This window comes from Crocuta crocuta, unplaced genomic scaffold (assembly GCF_008692635.1).
Source record: "Crocuta crocuta isolate KB4526 unplaced genomic scaffold, BGI_CrCroc_1.0 scaffold213, whole genome shotgun sequence".
Lineage (NCBI taxonomy): Eukaryota > Metazoa > Chordata > Mammalia > Carnivora > Hyaenidae > Crocuta > Crocuta crocuta.
The window spans coordinates 664,014-688,723 of record NW_027529442.1 but is presented as its reverse complement, the minus strand read 5'-3'; the positions used below and the strand labels follow the sequence as shown (position 1 = coordinate 688,723).

General features: G+C 39.4%; 1 protein-coding gene across 6 annotated transcripts in view; it reads left to right on the top strand.

The window, feature by feature from the left end:
* The window catches only part of FHIT (fragile histidine triad diadenosine triphosphatase), a 1,396,599-nt gene that overhangs the window by 1,213,072 nt on the left and 158,817 nt on the right, over positions 1–24,710 (top strand). For all 6 annotated transcript variants that reach the window (XM_077760238.1, XM_077760233.1, XM_077760234.1 and 3 more), the window contains one exon: positions 3,220–3,288. In XM_077760238.1, the coding sequence (XP_077616364.1) occupies positions 3,220–3,288 (69 nt within the window). The remainder of the gene's footprint in view (positions 1–3,219; positions 3,289–24,710) is intronic.

Below are 24,710 nucleotides of genomic sequence, written 5' to 3'. Positions count from 1 at the left end.
GATCTTCATTATTCAATAAGTTGCTTGGTTGCAATTGAACATAATTTAATCAAGCATATTTAATGTGGTTTTTCTCAGATACCTTAATACGTTAATAAGTTAATAAGCACTGTGAAATTTCACTTGACCATAGTAACTCTTTGGGTGTAGACTAAGCTATAGATTTTCTGAAGAATTCTTCTAAATCAAGTAGCTAAACTGCTTGAAACCCTAGAAAAGTTTAAACTCTAGCAAAATATAAATCCTTGCACAGCTTTGGAGTGCTTTATCATTAGAGGTTTTACTGGCACTTCAAGAAGTAAGTTGTGATCACCAAGGCTCAATATGAACTTACCAAGGACAGGTTATGTCAAAATATCCCCATGTGTGCTGTTCATAGGGTTTTGTTTGTTTGTTTTTTTATCAGAGAGCCATTTTACATGGCCTGGAAGGCCATGGCAAAGGCATTTCTTCACAACAGTGAGGTTTTGAGCTGGCTTTATCATGATTTCCCTCTTCTGAGAAGTTGAGTGGGTTGTCAGGATCTTGTGATCAGCCTGTCACTTAAGAATTTGTGGCAAAGATATCAGGCTAGGCTGAGGTCTGTGCCCTTGGGAAGAATCACCTACATAGTGAGCTGTTTGTTGCCATCAATGTCACAGTACATTCCAAGTGTTTACTAATGATCGAGCATGGCATTTCCAGGACTGGGTGATAACAGAGCTTATAGAGATAGCCCTGAACACTAAACCTAGGCTAGGATGGTAAAGAAAAATAGGCATGGATGAACCTGGGCCCAGAAGGCTCCCCTAAAAGAAAAGTTCACAGCCAGCTGTATTTCATTAGTGCACAACAACAGACACATCCCTAAGGATAAGGGATGATTAGAGTACAGAAAGCCAGGGGAGCATTTAAGCATTGGTCTTCCGTAATGCAATAGGGCAGACAAAACAGTGTGTAACCTTGGTGCCTCTGGTTGCATTTGACAGGAAAGAGGTCAGGAACCAGATGTATAGTCTAAACGAGTGCTTCTCAGACCATGGCCCTAGACCAGCAATGCCAGCATCACCTGTGAGTTAGAAATGCACATTTGGGGGCCCGGTGGTCTGTGTCTCACCAGGCCCAGGTTCAGGCTCAGGTTTGAGCAACAGCAGTCAAAGCAAGAAAAACAAGCTCTAGCAGCAGATAAACTAGAATGATGCCCCATACAAGGAGCTTCTTAAATATCTTCCTTGTTAGCATGGGATCCAGTGCCTGAATGTGATCTCTACTTGGTCTGAAGGCTAAAAACAAAGGTAATGAAAACACATAAAAAATAAGAGTGATACTCCTATAGCTTCATGTGTTGAGTACTAATTATCTCCTAAGCGCATGCTGAGCACAGGCTTAGCTTTGAATCCTCCTAATAACTAAGTGAGGTAGAGACTTGCACTGTTTGCTGCAGCTGTGGACACGGAGATATAGGCCCTTGTGAGGCAGGGGCTGCAGCCAGTAATTGTCGGGCCCAGGGTTTGCGTTGGGTGGTTTGACTGTACAGTACTGCTCTGGAATACCCGATTATTACACATACAAGGGAGATGGTGTGTGGGTGCATGGATGAATAAATGGTTAGAAGAAATGAAGAAACGGGAGCAGGGAAGAAAGAAAGGAAGGGGGAAAGAAAGAAAGGTGGAAAGGAGAGCTGCAGGTTTGGAAGCAAGGGCTGAGTGAAGCCTCCTTCTAAGGTGGGCTATTTGCTTACATTGTAGCATTTTTCTGGTCTCACTTGGAAGTCAGCTAGCCTGTGTCCTTCAGCACATTTCAGCCTGGGCACATCCTCCATTGCTTTCTCCTAAGGCTGTATTTCATGGGTAGTTTGCAATTGATTTCTCCTTATTTGTTTCTTCTTGTCTCCGTGTGCCCACACAGTCTTTGTAACTGAAGTGTACGCTCACTCCAGTTGCTGAGCAATCTGTGACTCCCTTCATCATTAACTGGAGAATATTCTGGCAAAAACATGTCCTTCATTGGGAATGGTGTGCTCAGGGGCTGGTGTGAAGCTCCTCTGTGTTCTTCAGCTTGGACCGCCTCCTTTCCTGCCTCTGCCTTAATAGCATATCATTTTCCCCCTTCCTTTTGCAGCAAAGCCACAGGGATACCTAATCCCCCATTCTCCAGAGGCCCTTTGGAAGCTCAGAGCCAGAACTCCATAATCAAGAAGGGGTGGGCGTGATCAGGGACAAAGTTTGATTCTTTGTCAGCCTCTCTGCATTCAGGCTTTTCATTTTCACATTCTTCCCTTGGGTTTGTAATAAACGCAAGAACATAGCTCAAGGGCAGAAATGAGGTTTAACTTTAGCAGAGGTACAATAGAGGCTATTTGGAAAGTAAAACTTTCAAATGGCAGTTTAGCCTTGAAGAATATATTGAATTAGATATGCAGTGTGCCTTGATTCATGATCTCTACATAATAGCATTGCTATGTATATTACCAGGATGCTTTCATAGGCTGGAGACACGGGCTGTTAAATAGATCAGCCTCACAGAATGAGCAGAAATGCTCATGAAGAGCATGGGGAGCAAGAGACACAGACCTGGATGCCTGTACTGTCTCTGCCGCCTCCCATGGGGACTTGACTTCCCTGGGAATAGATCTCCTCATCTGCAAAGTGGTTATCAGAGTAGAACTTACTTCATGACATTATTCAGAGCAGTAAAGGAAATAAACACTAAGCATAGAGCTTTCTTATCATACGAAGTAAAAATTTAATAAGTGAAGACTGTTTATATTACTTTTATATGATTTTTATTTGGAAACATGGATTCTGTAACGTGGCCCACAGTCTTTGCTACCTTAACTTATTTGCTCTTTACTTACACAATTCTCTGTTGGCCAATTCTTATTTCTTGTCACTTTCAGAGTCACCGTGGTCACCTTTTAAACCATGCTGTCACTTCAAAGCACTGGCTAAATACAGCCAAGACTGACAGCTATGAATAATTCCACACACCCCCTAAAACACTCTGGCATTTCACTCAAATTCTCATGTATGCCACCAAGTTGTTCTCTCTTGTTTTGTGTTTCTCTATTCTCCACAGATTTCAGATACAGTTATTGAACGTGAACATCATCTTCCTCTGAAAAATAATCCAGCAGGAACCAATGTGGAGTAATTGGGCTTCATGGGAGCATCACTGTTAAGTCTGGAAATATATGAGGAGATAATCACATTTCATTTCTTTTCTCTTGTACATTTTTAGCATGTTCATGTCCACGTTCTTCCAAGGAAGGCTGGAGACTTTCACAGGAATGACAGCATCTATGATGAGGTGAGTCTATTTCCTCTGATCTTACTATTTGATCACTGAGGCTGTCGGTATGATGAAATCAAGCTGATGAACTAGGTATCACCCTGGATATATGGTCTTAAGTGAGATTCCACCCAATATGACTTAGAAAGTGGCAGTAGAAGCCAATGAGCCAAGAACGGTCATTATGGGAACCAAAGGCAAATGAATCATAGTGATTTTCTTTTCCAAATGAAACGTGGAAGAAACCAAGTGTCTTTGTGATTTCTTCCCTGTCACTGACCAGGACACTAAATATTGCCTTGAAATATGGCCCAGAGTCTCTGGAAGAGAAAATCTGTAGTGCTACCAACCAATGGAAATCAAGCTGATTCATATATATATATATTTTTAGTTAAATACTACATTTAACTTTAGAGACCCTTTGTAACTCAGCTTGTGTCTCCTAGCACTTATTCAAAGCAAAACTTTGAATTATTGTCAGCCAAAACTAGTTGGTTTGAATCAGTGCCACCCATGTATCATAAACATTTTAGCAGTTAAATGATTTCTGGAAATTTCCATTCAGAGATAGAAATGTGAAACCTCTACAAAGGAAGTATCAAGGTGATCTGGTCCTAAGACTTTATGTACCTGAGAAACCTCAGGGGTCCGTCTCACTCTGTGGGGTACATCACCTATAAGAGGTATTCTGGTATAAAATATTGGAAGATAATTTCAGTTTAACTACCCATTGTAGCCAGGGATGGGCAAATATATTCCCCAAATGATCAGGTGTTAGTGGTGCCCTGAGAATCTTGGTTGGAAAGGGTTTTGAGGCTTTTCTGGATGAAACAAAGACAAATGTGGTGATTGATTAGCAACATCTACCACAGATGTCAAATAAGAAAGAGATGTCATTTTTGTCACCTATTTGATGCTCCTGTTCTAACCCCTGGAGAGCAATGTTCAAAATACATTTCTTAAGTTTGGTTGTTCATCATGGAGCTCTATCCCTATGTTTATCTCTACCTGGTTTTATATTTGTAGGGTTTTTATTTTTTTGTATTTATGTATCATCTAAAAATATATATATATATAGTGTTTCTTTGAGGTAACTAGTATTAAAATGGCTACCCAGGCCCAGACAATAAAGACTGAGGGGTCATCAGTTAATGATGAGTCTCACAATTAATTTTTCTGGGATCCATTAGATTCTTTGAGGTGACTGGTGATCATGCTTTTGGGCTGTCTTTCAGTATACTGTGCTTCCTGTTTTTTTCAACAGCTGCAGTAGGACTGTGCAGGGTAGAAATGCTCTAGTTACTGTCCCCTAAGTACTGGTTTTTGGACAAATTGCTGCAAATCTCAACCCTCCAAAGATCCCATCCCTAGAGATTCTGACCCAGTAGATTGCAGATTCTGGAATCAGAAATTATAGGAGCATAAGAAAGTGCCCAGGAGATTCTGCTGCATGGCTAGGTTTGGGAATAGTTTCTCCCAAATTTGTGCTTTCTCAAAGTTAGATTGTATGATATTGTAATTTGAGCTCATTTTCATCAGATGTGGAATGTGACTTGGAGTTAGTAAGGGCTTAGTTTGAGTTGGAAGAAAATCAGAATTATGGAGTAATTATAAAGTGATGCCTTTTTAAAAAATATGAGTACTGATCTTATTAGCATAAACTAAGGTTAATAAAATGTTGCCACGTACAGGCTATTTTAATGAATAAATTAGCACATGATTTATATACAAGTGAATACGGCTAAAGTGTTATTAAAAGTGCTTGAAAACACTGTTTTCTTAGGCTGAACTGTCACCTTGAAATCTTATTTATATTCCAAATGCATTCATGACAGGAGCTATGGGGCTACATTTCAGCCCAGTTCGAAACACGATGTCCAACACTGAGGTTGGTGTGTGGCCTTTCTCTCCTCCCTTGCTCTTTTGCCCTTGTGTACAGTCTCTCACAGCATCTCTAGCCCCAGAGATGAGGCAGCACGTGTTCCTGCCTCCTACCTATTAGGAGAAGCATCTCAAGAGAAGGGACTAGTGTAAGAGTTAATTTTCTTTTACTTTTTCTTTTTTTTCAATTAACTGGTAAGTTACATGCAGTATAGACAGCATTCACTAAGGGAGATGGTGGTATGAAATTATGAAGAGATTGAACTTGGGAACTGGCAGAATTAGGTTTAAAATCAAGTGCCACGTGCTAATTTTGTGAAATGGGGCAAGTCACTCAAGTTCTGTGTTTTAATTCTCTTATCTTTAAAATTGTGATAATTCCCTTCAAGAGAGCAGTATACGAAATATATGACACACTGTACATGCAAAGCTGATTGCAGGACTTGGTACATACTAGGCATCTATTAATAGGTAGGTGCTTCTGTTCTTATTGTGATCATTAGTTTTGTTTTCAAAAACTTAGCATTTGGTGGGTAAATGGAGAACTTGGATTCGAAGTCAGGTCATTGGATGCTTCCGTTCAACACTGTTTTCAAGGGTCAGACTTCCAATTTTCTCTCTACCTTTAACTGCTTATTCCCAGATTCATCTTCCTCTTTATACAAACATAGTTTGAGTACATAACAAGATAATGTCTAGAAAGTGGTATAGGGAGCATGAAGCATTGCACAGGCATTATTGGTACAAGACATAATGTACATTAGACTGAATGATCTTAATCAGAAATGATAGAGTGATGAGGTGCAACATTCTTTATGCTGATGGGAGCACTCTCTCTAGATTATGCATCTGTCCCTGAAATACAACAAACAGACTGGTGTGGAGCATGGGGAGGGGGGAACAGGGACAGCAGAAGACTGGGCTTGATAAAATGTCATTGTGTTCCTACTGCTGCAGAAATAGAAAATGATACCTAAAGAAGCCCTAGGCTGTAAATTGGCTAAGAATATGGTGTTCTCCCTGGGCACTGTTTTAGGAGAGATAGTGACAAACTGTGGAGAGGGTTCACAGAAAGGTGATTGGGGTGGCAGAGTCTGGACACAGTGATCTGGGGAGTAGTTGAAGGTGGGAATATTTTGTCTAGAGAAAGGAAGACTTGCAGAGGGAAGACAATGACAGGGTCACTGTTTCTAAATATATGAAGGACTGGTAGGTGGGGAAAGTATTAAATGCTCTCTGTGACTCTGGGAGTTGGGGGAGGGGAGATTTGGGGCTTTTAGGCTAAAAGGAGCCAGACATCAGCTCCGCATAACAACCGATCAAATTGATAGAAAGTGCTAAACACTTATAGTACCGTGTGTGTGACCCGCTTTCCTGGATCTTTGCAAACACAGATGGCCATGATCCTCAGGAGGAACTCTACATCCAGTCCTTGAAGGGATCCCTTAGTTCGATGATTCCTGTCTTTACAAATCTGGCCTGTTGGGCAGTTATCTTTATTTCTAGGTTAGGCATTTCTGTAGCAAATAGTGCGAGGGTTGTTGTTAGTATTACAGCATTTGGTTACTGACTAATATGACAAACTTTCTCTGTTGTTCATAGAAATACAAGTATAGCTCTCCTCTGACTTATGTGAGACAATGCTCTATTGATTTTTCTCTTTCTCAGCCTGTTTCCTACTTTTTTCTCCAGTTCATTGTTGCATATTGATGGTCCATGGGCTATGCTTGTCCCCTTATATGTATTTTATTTTGCCTGCAAAGTATTTCTTAATGAGTTTGAATGCTGTTACGCATGTCACTCATTCTTCATGCCCCTACATTCCTCGCAACTCCCTGTCTCTTACCAAGGCGTTCTTCACATTTTTATGATATGTGTCGTCTGGCCACCAAAGGCATGGGATTTTGAGATCTGCCTATTTCATGGCCTACTCCTCTTCTTTCTACCACACAAATGTTACTATTCTACAGGATTATCTATCTAGTCTACTATGCATGTAACTTCTCTGTACATGCATTTTACCTCCTTGGTTACTCATGTATAGTACTATGGCCTTGGGTAAGTTCTTCATCTTCAGTGCATCTTGAATCTCATTCTCTCTCCCTGCTTTCTTCTGTCAAAAAGATTATTCTAGTTCCCACCTGAAGGCCTTGGCACATGTTGTTTTCTTTGCCTGTCAACTAAAGTGACTTCATATCTTCATCCGAATCTTAGCTCAAATGTCACCTTCTTGAAGAGCTCTTTTCATCAATCACCCCAACCCATCTAAGATCTCTTATCCTCTCTGCAACAATTTTATCATATTATTATGATTAGTTTCTTCTTAATTGTTTCCACACCAGAAATAATTCAGTAGTTTAGTATTCAGTGCCTATGTTCCCAACTGCACTGTAAAGACTTGGGAACAAGGACCTAATCTGGCATAGAAGAGGTCTTCAAGAAATATTTTTTCAATGAATGGATACATGAGGGAATGAGGTATTGAACTAGAAGGATTGACATTCCCTACTACTTCTAACATAATGTAAAAGGAGAGAGTATCTTGCTTTTCAGGGGATCCATTTATTAACTCGTAGCTACACTGAGTAAGATTCTGACATGGTGATTTCAGCCATCTGAGGTTAATTTAATGGAAGATTTATGGAACAGGATCTATTGGTCAGAAATCAATGTGCACACAGCTTCACATTGCTGCACATCAGAAATATGGTGAATAATTATAAACCTTGTCTGATTGCTAACCAAGTCTGGTACACATGTGTCAAAGTTGATAAGTACCTTGTCTCCCCCCAAAACCTAGACTTTCGTGTCTGTAACAAGTACAGATGTGGGATTTGCCAAAAACAGCCTTGAGAGTTCTCTTCCTTTCATTTTGACTTTGATAACCATCTCTTGAGATTATCATTATCTGTTCTTTCTCCAGCTTTGTGTCCCGGATTTGTCTTTGCTCATTTTGTTCACTAATTTATCTTCCCAGTTTCAGTCTCTTTCTACTCCCTCAAAGCTGAGTCCACACTGCACCCACTTTAACACAAAATTTTTATGAGAAAGCCCTTTCCTTATTGTTTTCCATGCAGATCTTATTTGTCCATTACTCCCAAACCATTTCTATATCTATGTTCTTTAAATTTCCATGAATTATGTGAGGCCTTCTCTGAACTCACTGGGCCCTCCATTATCTTGACAAGTTGATGAAGATTATGATAATGACATAAATGGGTCCTTGGTTAAAAAAGAACGTACAGCTAATGTGGGGGGAGGGAAATGTCCATTGCCTGATGCCATGGTACATCATCTCATTAACTCTGTAAGACTTACCCTAGCTGTGTCCCAAATAAGCAACTCTCATAACTGTATTAGACAATTCATCAATTGTTTATGGGTGACATTGAATGGTTGTGATTGTGCACTGTATATAAAACCCATTACTGACGAAGGAAGTGACTATTATTAAAGCAAATGGGAATAGCAATCAGCAATTGGACAATTCAACCATGAATTTCATAGACAGAGCAACTATGGGTTCAAGCATGTCATGGGAAACAATTGCTTGGCTTAACACAATGCATGAACAAAATCAATTTGCTAAAATGCAGGTCATTTGGCCCTGAGGGCTGGAAAAAACTATTATATTGCTGATAATATTTATTGTTGAACTTGGATCTCTTTCACACACCATTTGACAATGGACTCAAAGTCTATGGGTCCCCAGTTGACTCCAAAAAGGAAGGAAAGTTTCAATGAGACAGTTAATTAGCTTTTTTCCTCTGGGTTCAATGATGTCTTCATACTGAGGAATGCATTTTTGACTGAGAATTTTGGAATGAAAACTTGGTTACCTCCTGTAACGAATAAATCAAGAACTCCATGGCTTCTTCTAAATTCATGAGAACTTTAAAAAATTTAATGCTTAATTGAAGCATAGTTAACATATAATATTATATTAGTTTCAGGTATACAGGCATACAGCAGAGTAATTTGAGAATTATATACATCATGAAAGGCTCACCATAAGAAATGTGATTATCATCTGTCACCAGAAAAGATACTATAATACTATGAGAACCTCTACCTCAAAGAATCTGTATGCACTATAAACAATCGATAAATATATAGTAGTGGTAGTTTCTCTTTGACATCAAATTCTCCCTGATTGAATCTCTGAATGCTCTTTGGCTACTTATTTTAATGATGAGAGAATTGAGTAGACATCTGGTTTACCCTTTTCTGTGTCAGATTATTACTCCGTTAAATATCCCTGTCCCCTGAAAGAAAGGAATGGAAGATTAGGGGAGAAGTATTTATCTGGTTACAAATGATTTCTTCCCATTTTTCCTATTAGAGATCATAATTTGGGGAGTATACAATTCAGATTAATTACCGCATGTGAAATGTTGAGAAGCATGCAGGATTGTAATGGTGGTGATGGCGGGGTGGGGGCCTCCAGAAAAAATCACAAAATCATTGGATTCAGGAGGAAAAACAATGAAGGCAGAAGAGTGGCTGATGATGAGAGAGGACAGGTAACTACAGGATGTACCTCAAGGCAAAGGATGCCACCTCTGTGGTTTTTCCTGGTGTTGGCTTTGAGAACTGCCACCCTAAGTCAGTTTTCTCAGCACTGCTCTCCTCTCAATTTAAATATATTCAATTGCATAGTCATGAATAATTAGCAGCAAAATGGTAACCACGTGCCAGTGTATCCATCATACCAAAGACCACTCCATGGTTTCTGAATAAGCCTTTGTTGTGCAGGGTCTGTTCTGCTTTCCACAGTGAATCTTCTCTCCAAACAGATATATCCCCACAGAAATCTGTAAAATCATGCTAGTTAAGGTGGCAAATGCCTGCTCTATGAAGTCCTTCTCACTGAGATACTTCTGTCACAGTTGTGTTTTCAGACACACAGTGCTATCATCCAACTTCCACTAACAGCAGTAATTAAAGATTGGACCATTTATGTATTTTAATTTCTAAAATTTTTTTTAAGGTTTATATACTTTTCAGAGACAGAGAGAGACAGAGTGTGAGGAGAGAAGGGGCAGAGAGAGGAGGAGATACAGAATCTGAAGCAGGCTCCAGGCTCAGCGCTGTCAGCACAGAGCAGAGCCCGATGCAGGACTCAAACTCATAGACCACGAGATCGTGACCTGAGCCGAACTCTTAACCAACTGAGCCACCCCGGTGCCCCAATTTTTTAATTTTTAAATTAGGTTTATAATCAAGGTTCTTGACTTAACTATAAACAGCCACTTACTAAGAGTGTCCAGAAAATTTCAGTAACCTTAGAGCCTCTAACACACTAAAGAAAACTCTCTGACACTAGAAATTTTTCCAAATCTATTTTATTTGAGAGTTGAAAGTAATAGGAAAAAGGGATAGGAAAATTTATTGGAGGAATAAATTATGTGCAATAATGGATAAGTACGGCAAGAGGAAAAGAGATATGATTTGGGCATTGGCACTTTTCTATCAATAAAAATTATAATGCCCCAAAGAAAAAATCCTCAAACATTTGACTTGATCTCTCTTTTATTATTATTTTTAATGTTCATTTATTTTTGAGAGAGAGTAAGCAGAGTGGGAGCAGACAGAGGGGGACAGAGGATCCCTTGCTACTGACAGCAGCAAGCCTGACATGGGGCTCGAACTCATGAACTGCAGGATCATGACCTGAGCCAAAGTTGGACTCTCAACTGACTGAGCCATGCAGGTGCCCCTGACTTGATCTCTCTTTTAAAGATGAGAAGCAAAACAGGCAAGAATTAAGGGTGAAAGAAAGATAAAAACTAATATAATTTTAAAGCCCCAAAGCATTGGATTTTTTTTTTTTTTGCTTTTCAGTTATCAACTTTCATTTTTTAGACAAAAGAATTATATACGTAATTAAAATAATCTTTATGAATAAGTCTTTTTACCCCTTAGCTTGCAGCAGGACCTGTTCTTTGAATCTGTCATGTGTCACATGCCTGCAGAAAAGGCCTCAAAATTACCTGCTTCAGGAAAGGCACATGGGGACCTGGAAACACAGTCTGGCCTTTGGAATCCCAGCCTGTGGGCCAAAATGTAGCTACACTTGTGTTATCATCAGCTCATATCGATTACAATGTCTCCAGTCTGTACTTTGGATAGTGTGTACCAGAGCAGCACTGCCCAACAGAAGTATAATATGAGTTAATATGTAGTAAAAATGTTTCAGTAGCCACAATAAAACAAGTGAAATGAAATTGGTGGAATTAATTTAATGATATAATTTATAACCCATTGTAACCAAAAGATTATCTTTCATCATGTGCCTAATACAAAACCTTATTAATCAGATATTTACATCTTCTTTTTGTATGAGTCCTTGAAATCCGATATGTATTTTATATTTCTAGCACATCTCATTGAGACTGGCTCCATGTGGATAGTCTAGTGACTACCAAATTGGACAGTGTAATTTCAGAGTTTATTAAATCTAAACAACTTCATTCATTTTCATAAAGTGCAATTTAATGCAAGCCCTCTTAATTTTTTCACCCTGGCCCTCCATATCCAGGGGATAATGATTTATTTTTCCTGCCCCTTAAAACCAGATGATAATACAAGACATATGTCATTCAACAGCTGTGTTAGGACCTGTCATCCCTGATCAAATGCTTTGTGGAAGTTTTAACAGTGAAATGATCTTAAAGATAACCAGGTGGATTCCTCTATATAGATTCTACATTCACCTTTTAAAAAATTATCTTTCTGCTAATTTCACCAGGGATGTTCACAAAATAATCCATGAATTTTAGAGGACAGAGGAACCCCTGTTTTGATTATTGTTTCTTTGGACCATTAATCCTTTATCGGTGGTCTAAGCAGCGATCATTCGTGTGGTCAAATTTTCTTCCAGTTTTGAAAATAAATGCATTAAATGTACTTTTGAAGCAATATCAGGATTTAAGGCTGGGGACTCCAGACCCAGATTGGTTGGTTCTTACCTCAATTTCGGGATTGCGATGGGACTGCCAGAAGAATAAAATAATTTTTTTTATATATAAAGCCCTAGAACAATGCCTGATGCAGTGTTAATGCTTAATACATGTTAGCTATTATATGTGTAATTATTAACACTATTATTACTGTTATTATTAGAGAGCATTCTAAAGAGTTGGGAATAAGTGAGAAGTTGGAAGCTGAAATAGGTGACCGTCCAGAAGCTACATTCTCTGGAGACCCAGGAAGTTTTCTAAATGCAAGGGACTATCAAGGGGAGGTCATATAGGTTTAGCGTCATTACCTGTGACTGTCATTATGCCTGCCTGTGGGCCAACAGCTTTCAGAAACACAGCAGTTCAATAATTTGTGACCATATTAAAATTTTAAGCTGCCACAAGTATGCAGCCCACAATGTGCAGACCTGCAAACATTTCCAATGACAGAATCCCTTCTGGAAAAAACAAATTCTGTTTTACAATTTCATTCCAAGACTTTCAAATTGCTTTACTTCCCTGGCAAGCAGCTCTTTTCAAGATTATTATGATCCCATAGATTTAGAGGAGTAAGTTGAAAGATGCCAGATTTTCTTTCTGCTCCAGAAAATCTAGAAAAGGCTCCTATACCTGCATAGCTAGCTCTAAAATGTACACAATGGGTCAGTACAGTGGTTTATTACAACTTCTTTAATGTTGAACTTGTTATTTAAATCTCAGTATCTTTTACGTTTCCCATATTTGAAATGGGAGAAGGGAATTTGCTTCCAGGAATAAATAATAGGTGAATAGTGATAAGCAATTCTAATTCTTAATCCTGTTTCCTAGGGAGAGCACTAATGAAAAATATTAATAGAATAAAAATGTTATTGTCATTTAATGAGAGTCCACAATGGGCTGAACGCTGAGCTAGGTGCTGTACATGTATTACTTGAATTTTCGTAATGCTTGCAGGGTAGGTATCATTAATACCTTTCAATTAAAGCTAAACCTCACAGCAGGCGTGTGTTTGTCTCAAGACCTTATAACTAGTTCATGGCAAAACTTGTTGATGTCGCAGTTCATTTGACTACAAAGCCTTTGGTCTGAGGCAAATGTTATTCTTCATTTTTATGGAAAATTCAAAGGTAGTGAGATGAATGTCTCTTCTAGATCTAGAAAACTTTTTTTCCCCTAGAGTGAGTTTTGTAGACTCCCATTGCTAAATCTTAAGCCGTTTCAAGATCTCTGAACTTAGAGACATTCACTCAAACAGATATATCCTAGATTTTCACTCAGCTCATAGGCTCTGGACACACCACTTCTAATAAGGCACCTAATAAGAGGGTAGGAAATTGGCATTTTCCAAAGTTAGACATTTTCTCTGCTTTTTGAGTATGACCCATTAATCCCCACATAGATACTTTATTATAACTCCTTTTCACAGTTATTTTTTTTTAACATGAGGAAGTCATCAACACACTCTAGCTAAGCTTCTACAATTCCCAAGGTCATCCTTTCTGAGCTGGTTTTGCGTACTGAACCTCTTAAATACTTTTGCATGCCTTATAGTGTATTCATGTCATGATAACACACTAAAATATTTAAAAGGAAATTGCTGCCTTTTCCTTCCTCAAAAAGAAACAGTCCTTGCTTACAACTCTCAATGGACCATAAATATCTTCTAGGCCAGCTGTACCAGTACCTGTTGGAAACGCTTCTTACATTAACAGTAACTAAGGAACTCATAGAATATTCCCTTTTCCCTGAAATGAATCCCTTCTCTTGCACCTTCTTTTTCCTTTAAAAGAATCTTGGTTCTTTTTAGAAAACTCTTAAGAGATCTTGAAGAGGAATGTGTACATTTAGGTCAAATCCAGGCCTGAAACTTCATCTGGCGTCTTCACTAATCTTGGCCTCATCAGTTGATATGGAGACTGAGGCTGAATTCATTTTTAACAACCCAAAATAAGCACCCCAACTTGTTTCCTTACGGCATTTTCCATCCACACGATGTGTCTACCATTTACCGATTTACTTTCCTTCCCTGGGGCACTGGTATAGTTTCTTCTTTCAGGTCTCATCACAAAATCAAAAGCACGAGGAACCTGGGTGGTTTCCTTGATTAGTGCTTTGGTATACAGCTGAATTAAACTTCTTGAGGAAAGTTAGGGACATTTGGTGATATTCTCTAATGGAGAGGGAAATCATGGTGTGATTATGACTTGTATGCTGAGGAGGTCATGTATCCAGTGAAGTGCAAGGTAGGGCAATGAGTACATTTATCTCTAAGAATAAGAAAACTGAGGCACAGAGAAACCTAGTAATGTTTCTGAGGTCACGAGAGAGAAAGAGAGAGAGGAGAGGTTTTTTTCACTCTGCTGCCTCTGTGAACTTCCAGAAGAGTCTTAATCTCCTTTGTCCGCGCTACCTCTTCACACCCAATAAACCCCCCTATTCCATGGAGTAGGCTCTTGAAAGTCATTTGTGGAACTGAATCTGTTACTCCTCTGACCCTCTAAATTCAGAGCCTAGTTCTTGTGTTTCTCAGTTCTGTGGCTTTTCTTTGTCAGCTGCAAATTCCCCCACTACTTTTTGGGTACTACCTTCTTTCCTGTCAAAATCTCCTCTCAAGAAAGAAACTGTATCATAATTATAAGGAGAGCAGTTCACATTGTTAACTTTCCTGCGATGACAAAGTATTTTTCAAACTAATAAAGCCTTATGGGAAGAGAGTAGGATTTTAAAGCTGGAATATCAGGCCTTAGTCTGGAGGTACAGTGGGACTTCGTTGGTAACTCCAGAACCAAAGCACTAAGATAAATCAATCTAGGGTAGAACAGTCTTGGCCACCTTCATATTTTGGATTTGTGTCAACACCTTGCAAAGAATATAATAGCTATTTCTATTTTATTCCACTGTAGGCTCAAAAATGCTGTTAATGGTATCATAGTTTCCAAATTACCTCAGAGTATTTGTCTGTAAAACTTGTATAACTTATCTATTTCATTTGTAAAATCTCTACCTGGGAATAATTTAAAGTCAAATGATAGAAGAATATATTTTAATGGTAGGTATTCATATATATGGATGAGTACTTTAAAATAATTTTAATGATGTAAAATATTGGGATATAATATTGAATGAAAATAGTGGCATGTAGATTAAGAATAGAATGGAAACACATATGCCTGGTAATTAAAAGGGATTGTGGGGGCACCTGGGTGGTTCAGTAAGCTAAGTATCTGACTTTTGATTTCGGCTCAGTTCACGATCCCATGGTGATATTGAATCCCACTTCTGTACTAGACATGGAGCCTGCTTAAGATTCTCTCTCCATCTGCCCTTCCCCCAAATGCCTCTGTGTGTGTGTGTGTGTGTGTGTGTGTGCGCGCGCGCATGCGCGCGTGCGCGTGCACACATGCATGGACCCCCTCCCTCATTAAAAGAGAGAGACAGAGAGAGAGAGAGACAGAGAGAGAGAGATTGTAGCTGGATAATGGAATCATAGGTTACTCTTATTTCTTTCTTCATAATCTTTGGCATTTTCCAAACTTTATGTAGTAAATGTCCAAAATTCTGTAATTTACTTATTTTTAAAAATTGTTTTAATGTTTTATTTATTTTTAAGACAGAGAGAGACAGAGCATGAACAGGGATGGGGCAGAGAGAGAGGAGGACGCAGAATCTGAAGCAGGCTCCAGGCTCTGAGCTGTCAGCACAGAGCCTGATGCAAGGCTTGAGCCCATGAACTGTGATATCATGACCTGACCCGAAGTCGGACGCTCAACTGACTGAGCCACCCAGGCACCCCCAAAATTCTGTAATTTAAATAAAACATTAGGTGGTACTTTTTTTAAAAGCATACATTGTGTTCTTTTTCACTCATTGGCAAAGACCATCATTTATGGGTAATTGGCTGGTGAATGTAGTGAAAGGGGTAAATTCCTCATGGGAGATGCCCATATGTGACTTACCACTTGAGCTGAAATACCCCGAGAAATGGCCTTTGTGGGGTTTCCACTCTCTGACTTGTTAGTAAGAAAATTACTCTTCAGTATAACATTTTCCCTGAGTTCCTGCTCAAAGTCACAGGGAAGAATGCAGTAGATATAATGCTTTGGAGTCTTATCCTCTCTGGTCACTTGGTCTTCAGTTTCTTCTCCATCACCAAATCATCCCTTACTATTTCTTAGGTTCACCAGTGGCCCATATACCAGTTATTAATTTCACAATCACCAACTTGACTCTATAAAAATGAAATATTCTTTAATCTTCAAGTTGGGTTTAATTTGTGGCCATGATAGCAGACTACTTCATCAGCCCAGGGCCAGGTTTAGGTCAGCATGTTCAGTGCCATCTCAGTTAGCTCAGCCCTATAATTCAGCCCCATTCTGGTTTACAACCTTTCGGCTCAGCATTCTGCTCTCTGGGGCCATTGTGAGCCACGTCTCATGTGGGGCAGACAGGGGTTATGTAGTCCTTGGCTGTTGCTTCTTTGTCCTCCGCTGTGTAAGTAACCTGCCTGCCTGGTCGCTGGGTGTATCCTCCGTCCATGCTGACACCCATAAGCATGGCAACCATCCTTTGAGGGTTGATGGTCATGGTCAACTGCCTCCCTAACTGTCCCTGGTCCTCATAAGGCCTCTGGTCACAGAACAGGAAGGGCACTTACTCTGTGCCCTTTGCCAGCTTTTCACCATTCTTCTCCTGGACACAGAATGTCTTTCTGTTCTTCCATGCTTTCCTGAGACCTGCAGGAGATTTGGGACTCCCTGGCAGATGCTCATGCTGTCACTACAACACTTCATCATTCTCTTTGCAGAACACTGTGCTGCCAGAGCTGTAGACGGGAAATGCTGAGTACAGGTACCTTCTACTCTTGGATTCCCAATCCAAAGAGGAGGTTTCCAGTAAGTCACTGTGGAAGGCAGAATGATTGTCTCCCAAGGGTGTCCACACCCTTGTAAATATGTTACATGGCAAAGAATTAAGGTGGCAGAGAGAATTAAAGAGGCTAATAGCTGGCTTTAAAATAAGGAGATTATCTTGAATTATCCTGAGTGGACCCAATATAATCACAAGGGTCCTTAAATGTGGATAAGGTAGGTGGAACAGTCAGTGTCAAAGTGATACAGCATGAGAAATGTTCCATTGGTCATTGCTGGCCTTGAAGGTGAAAGTGGGCCATGAGCCAAGGAATTCAGACAGCCTCTAGAAGCAGGAAAACAGATGTTTCCCATAGGCCCTCCAGAAAAGAATGCAGACCTTCTAATATCTTGATTTTAGCCTATTGAGACCCATTTTGGACTTCTGACCTCCAGAACTCTAAGATAATAAACCTGTGCTATTTTAAGCCAGTAAGTTTTTTAGAAATCTGTTACAGCAGGAAGTATCAAATTAATGTACCTTCAAACCTCAGGATTCAGCATGAGGTTTTGAAGAAGGGCAGGGGTGGAGCACATTATGCTAGTGTGTGCTTGTGAGCTTTCCCTCTCTTTCTGTTTCTGTTTGTCTCTCACTTAGTTTTGTCCCTTCCCCAGTTTGAAAGTCTTTTTTCAAGGCTGGGGATGGGAAGGTAGAACAGCTTAGCCTCCTTATCCCTGCATGAATCATTTCTCATACCAGGCAGTACCTTTTGCACTTAGAAGCCATGTTAGTGAGTGCAGGAGACTGCTGCTGTGAGGTAGATACGCTTCCAGTTAGCCAGAAGAGAGGGTCAAGAGGGAAATGGCACACCAGTAATTACTTTGAAATAGTAGCTCACCTTATATGGATAAGAAATGAGCAACAGTAACCACAGAGAGAGCAGAAACCACTAAGTACCATGGGGCAGTATGCTCTGATGAAGGGCCATTCGGGTTCAGGGAAGTGACCACCTTCTTCCCTCTATAGAGGCTCATATCCTGGCTCTATTGCTAATGAGACCTTGGTCAATTCCCTGTGTCTGGGGCTCAGTTTCCCTTTCCTCAAACTGAGAGCCATTCATCTCATCTCGGCCACCTCTAAGCACACTTTCAGCTCTGATACTTTGTGATTCTATGACACTAACTAGTTCAACTGAGAAAGAACCACTTGCCCTGAGGACTCCCTCCCTTTGATTTCTGCACGGAGGCCACATTAGCATAGCAGAAAGGATATTGACACTGCAGTTGACTTTTAAAATTCACTGAGAAGAGGAGATAAAATGAAAACACACCAGATGGAATGTGAGCTCCCTACTATTTCAAAACTTAGATATTTCCACTAAATGTTGGCACAAACTTAAAATTAAATATCGTCTTCAATGCTATTTACAGTTTTCAATGTGACAATGGTAGCCTCTTTAGAAAGGGAAGACTATGATAAGATTGATTTGATCATTTAAGGAATTTTATTTTACGGATGAAAATACCAAGAAAATAATTAGCTGGATATAAAAATAATAGCGTTGGGTGGGGGGTGGGGGTCGAGGAGTCATGCAGACAATTGAGACACGGTGTGATTCCACCGCTGACTGACTGGGGCCTCCAGAAACCGAGTACTGAGAAGCTCTGTGAATTTGACTCTTCATCTCATGCATATTCACTACGTAAATTGTGACTGCCTTTAATTTTTAGGGATCCTACATGCTGTGGTGCTTGATCCATTCTGGGTTACAGAACTCTTTGAGAGCCCTGCTGAAAGCTGAGAACTCCCTAGCTAAGAAAAATTTTAAATATTTACACAGATACCATAAAGATTTGCATTTCATGTTAAGATTTTTTTAAGCCCTGGGTTAAAAATGCCCAGCTTGAGATAGAGAAGAATGTTCTCAAAATCTAGGAAATTAGTAAAACTGATTTTGTGCAAGAAGTTTTATACACACATATGCATATAGGTACACACGTGTACATGAACAGTGACACATAACCAAGGATTTCTGTTCACATCATTCAGGCTCACTCTGTTGACCCAAGACTCAACTGTCTCCATTTGAGAGCATATGAGTGTTTAATTATTCTCTTATAGAGCAAATGTCAGGATGTACAAGGAGGAGGAGAGATTTTGTTTTTTGTTTTCTGAGGGTTTTTTTGTTTGTTTGTTTGTTTGCTTGCTTGCTTGCTTGTTTTGAGAGGGTCTTTTGAAAAGGAAGCATTCACTGGACCTAGGACAGAGCTTCATCAGGGAGCCCGTAACTGAACACATCTGACGGTTGACTCTGTCGCCTTCCCTTTCATTAAAAGTCCATTCTCAGAGTCATGTAGCTTCTCGAAAACTGAACATACAAACTCACAAAGTATAAGTATTTCTACTTTTAAGTTTGTTAATTGACTTGATTTCTCATGTTTGATGATTATATAACACGAAGCTACAAAAAATAATTATCTCAAAATCTACCTATCATAAATCTTTTTGAAGTGTGAAGTAGCCTTTAAAGAAGTTGTAAAAATAGGACTTCTTTTGTCTTTTCTGTCAGTGGAAGAAGTTGCGTATTCAGTTTTTCTATTCTCTAATATACTTCTCATGATTATTTTTTAAGTGCAAGATGACTCAGACTATGGCTCTATAATATCACAAAGATAGTTTGAAATTCAAAATTTTCGAAGACTCGTGGAGTCAGTTGATTCCAAAGTAGTTGAAAAAAGTGATTGTTTAAGGAAAATATGTTTACAGCTCCTTTTATTTTTCATCTTTAATTAACATTTTATATGCAGTGGCCTTATTCATCCTGCACATACTTACAAAAGGCTTACTAATTAGGAAGCCATAGGTCTGGTTGATCTAGACATTTGAATTCAAGTGATACATTGCTCAAACTTAATGCATCTAAAAGTAGAATGCATTCCCTTCTCCCATAAAATGAGCCATCCCAGCCTGATTTCATTTCCAGCTCATTCTTGAGGTCCATTCCCTATATACTATTGTTCGGTTAACTTCTGTTCCCAGACGCTTCTTACAGTTATTCCTATTCTTGGGTAGGCAGAAGCCTTGGGATTTTACTCTCCAGAGGTTTTCTGGGGATTTCCCAAAGCTGTCAGATCATATTCCTCAGTCTACTTCTCTCTTGATTATGGGTGAAATTAGAAAGAAAAAAATCTCGTATTTTGTCAACTTCATTTTTTCCCCAATCTCTTTGTGAGGTTTGGGGAGAGATATTTTAATGCAATTTCAAATCACACCAAAATTATCTTCTATTTATTTTTCTCCTTCCCTCCATTTATTCCTACTTTCATTTTTCCTACCAATTATGTGTGAATCTTATGACATGGATGTGTACTTAATTCCCCATTTGGGGGTTACTGTTAAATTTGCCCTGGCTTTCACCATTATTTTGTGGCCATTATTATTAACTTTGTCAGGTGTTGAGGAAGGAGATTATTCCCTCTGAATTCTGTCACCTTTACAAGATACCTTTTATACAAGGTGAAAAGGTCCTCATTCTCAATCCTCTTTCTTCTAGTACTCACCAACTGGTACCTTTTGGACATTGTTGCAGCCATCTCCACTGAGACCACATGAACTGGCACATTACTTTTCCTTAAATTCAAATCCTGGCATTCTAGTATTTGGGCACGTCCAAGCTTCTTGACCCATGCTTTCAAGATCCTTTGAAACTGAAATATCCCTGCTCATCCACCTTGCCCCTTGCATTAATGAACCATTTGCCTAATCAAACTGCTTGCCTTCTGGGTCCAGTAGATAACTAAATCATTCCCATCTTTCTGCTGTTGGGTTTCTACCTCTAGTAACTCTAGAAGCTCTTTCCTCCACCCTTGCCCTGTCCAAACTTTAAAGGTATTTCCTGACTACTCCAAACCGCAAGAATCTTCTCTAGACCTCAATGTACATATATTTAAGAACTTGGATTCTCAGAATAACAGAGCTGAAAGGCGCCAGAATAATCTACTACAGTTTAAAAATGGAGAAACTCAAGTCCAGGTGAGTTAATGATGATAATAGTGACCATTAAAAAATGTTTATTTATTTATTTTGAGACAGAGAGGGAGAGAGAGAGTGCACATGTGCACACGAGTGGGAGAGGGGCAGAGAGAGAGGTAGAGAATGCCAAGCAAGCTCTGCCCTAAGCAAAGCCTGATGCAGGGCTCCTATGCATGAATCTTGAGATCATAACCTGAGCTGAAACCAACAGCCACTTAACCAACTGAGCCGCACAGATACCCCAATAATAGTGACCATTTTTAGCTCCTACTGTGTGCCAGGCACTAGGGTAGAAACCTCTCATATTTTACAGTAACAGTTTTTATTTAGATATAATTAAAATACCATATAATGTACTCATTTAAAATGTACAATTAAATGGTTAAATTGTTTTAAGTGTATTCACAGAGTGTGCAATCATCAGTATTTAATTTCAGAATATGTTATTACCCCCAAAAGAAACCCCATGCCCATCCCCCTTCCTCCAGCTCCTGGCAACTAATAATCTATTTCTGTGTCTGTGAATTGTCTACTGTGGACATTTCACATAAACGAGCATTGTACATTAGGTGGTCCTTTGTCACTGACCTCTTTCCACTTAGTATCATGTTTTCAAGGTTCATACATCACTGTATGCTTATTTATTCATCAATTGATGGCCACTTGGGTTGATTTTTACTTTTTTATGAACAAGCCTGCTGATGAATAATGCTGCTATGAATGCTATATTCATGTACAAGTGTTTGCGTAGGCACATGTTTCGTTTCTCTTGAGTGTATACATAGGAGTGGAATTGCTGGGTCATATGGTCACTCTAGGTTTAAACTTTTGAAGTGCTGCCACAAGACTTTCTAAAATATCAACACCATGTTACATTCCTACCAGCAGTGTATGAAGGTTTCAATTTCTCTATGTTCTCATCAGCATTTCTTATTTTCTAACTTTTTAATTATAGTCAGCCTAGTGTGTGTGAAGTGGTATCTCATTGTGGTTTGGATTGGATTAGCCATCCTGGATGACTAATGATGTTGAGCATCTTTGCACATGCTTATTGCCCATTTGCATAACTTCTTTGGAGAAATGTCTATTTGGAGCCATTTTAATTGGATTATATATATTTTTATTACTGAGTTGTAAGAAAAATCTTCCATATTTAACTCACTTAATCCTTCTGCTTCTTTCTGGGATTGGCAGACCTTACTTTGTAGGTAAAGCAGTTAAAGTTCAAATACGGTCACTCATTTGCCCAGAGTCCCACAGATGGCAAGGACAGAGTAAGGCTGAACCTCCAGATTTCTGACTCTGAGACCAGGATATTTCCTAATAATGCTCCCACTCATATGTTTTACCATCTCACTTGAAAAGTAAAACAATAGAGAATAAGGATAACAATAAAACCTATTAGCAAAGTTCAAAATATAGTGTACAAATGAGCAGACTTAATACTGTAAAGGAAAACATGGTTAAATGAGAACAAAACCAAGAGAAAAAGGAAAGTGAAAGATCTGATTAACAGACAAAACAGGAAGTAAATGTCTTATTCTTTGAATCATACTGGTCACATACTTGGAAGAAAGACAAACTAACTTCAGTATGATCACATGAAGGAAGGACTGAATAGACTCCAAACAATTTGGCCAAGACAGAACCCAATCCTAGGCTGAGTGAATACATGGTATGTAAGGAGTGAGCAGTTGAACTACAAGTAGATGGCTCGGTGCAGGGTGGTGCCAGGAATGGCACCGGAATGGGGCCAAAGAGAATGCAAGGGGAGGAAAGATATTTGATTTTTTCTAAATTTATAAATCCTCCCATCCCTGTGTGGCAACATTCTGAGTACCATAGGCCTATCTTCTATTAACTTTGATTTAGTCAAGGAGCTAATATAGCATGTGGCTGAAAGGCCATATCACTGCACCTGTTCTCTCCAGCCTGCACTATTGCTCAGAGGAATCATCCACTAGACAAAGGCACGCCCTGGAAGGCTGGTCTGGGACTAGAGCCACTGAAAGCCTGTTGCTTAAGTCACTGTCACTGTCAAGGCCTCTACCTCAGAGGTTCGGAGCTATCTAGAGAGATGAATCCATTAGACACCATCTCGTACTGTTTTTGTTATTGTGCTAGATGAAGGTGAAGAGCAGGTACAATGTCTCCTGCTGAGCCTCTGCTCTGCCTTCATGGTGCCTAGCTCAGGGGTTGCAAACTATAATAAGTAGACCCATGGCCTGGTTTTGTGAATAATGTTTTATTGGAACATAGCCACACTCATTTGTTTACGTGTTGCCTGCAGAGCCTCAACTATTTACCATCTTGATATTTACAGAAAAAATACCAGTTCCTGGCCTGGCACAGTACTGGGCCCACAACAGCCAATTCTTAAACCCTTCATTCACTTACATGCTTTCAATGCCACTTAATTGGCACAGAGCTACAAGGAGCCAATTTTTATTAGTTCTATTGAGACATTCTTTCCCTAGGTCAGAGTTCCTTGATGTTTAAGGCTGGATTCTAGCAGAAGCTACAATACCATTATTTTCTTTAAATGGTTAGAACCTTTCTTGCCTCCCTACTCCAGGCATATCAACCCACCCCCAGCCATTATCTGCCTACTCAGATGAGATCATTTTCCATTTGTGAAAATGTCTGAGAAGTTCAGTATTTCACCGACATCATCTCATATGCCCACATGTGCCCCTGGAGGTAATGTCAGCTCTTATTTCTGAAGTTTATTGCTAGTAGAAGAGCAAAACACAGAAAGGTTATGTCACTTGCCCAAGGTCCCACTTTGAATCATGTTCAGGGTCCGAATCCAGGCCTGGAAAAATGTGGATAGATGAGGCCGTTGTAATGGGGAGATGGCAGCAAGGACTGTGGAGTCAGTCACGCCTAAAGACAAAAGTTTTTGCTGATACCCACTGTCATTCATCGGGAGTCTCAGTCTCCTCTTGACAAAATGAGGCTAAAAATATTTTCTAGGACATAGGGTAGTTTGAAGGATTCCTTCTGACAATGTGTATTAACTGCCTAGCAGAACACCTGGCATGTGATACTCAGTAGATATTAGCAGCCATTGCTGTTGTTGCTGTTACTATTATTATTTTACTACTGTAAGTAAGAGATCAGTGTTTTATCTCGAGCTTCATGGCTCTTCATTCAGTGTCTAGAGTTATAAGGTCAAATGCCCACAGAAGAAAGAGACCATAAATGATTCAAGTCAGCTGGGAGTAAGAAAACAAAATCTGTAGAATGTATTTATTATTTAAAAGATGGAGCTGCATCTGGTTCATTCTTGCCAAGCAGGAATGTAAGGCTAAAATTGCCTGATCTAATAATTATTCCTGGAAATATTAACTTTTAATACTGGAAAAAAAAAAACAAACCTCTCTCTCCATTTAAAACATATACATGGCAAAATACTACCAAACCTGAAGGTCATATTTGGTTCACAACTTCTTATATGAAGGCAGTAAAACTTTCCCTAGGGAAGAACTTTCCTGGGAAGCTCTGCTTGTATTTGCTCACATCTAAAGATGGTTTCACTCTCTCACTTGAGCATCCAGCAAATATTTGTCAAATAATTCTCATGTGCCAAACACTGAAATAAGGATTTAGAGATGATCCAGAGTCCCTGCCCTCGAGAGATTCACATCTAGTGGAAGGAATAACATGTCATAAAGTAATTATAATAGAATGGTAATGAATATTTTCAAAATATAC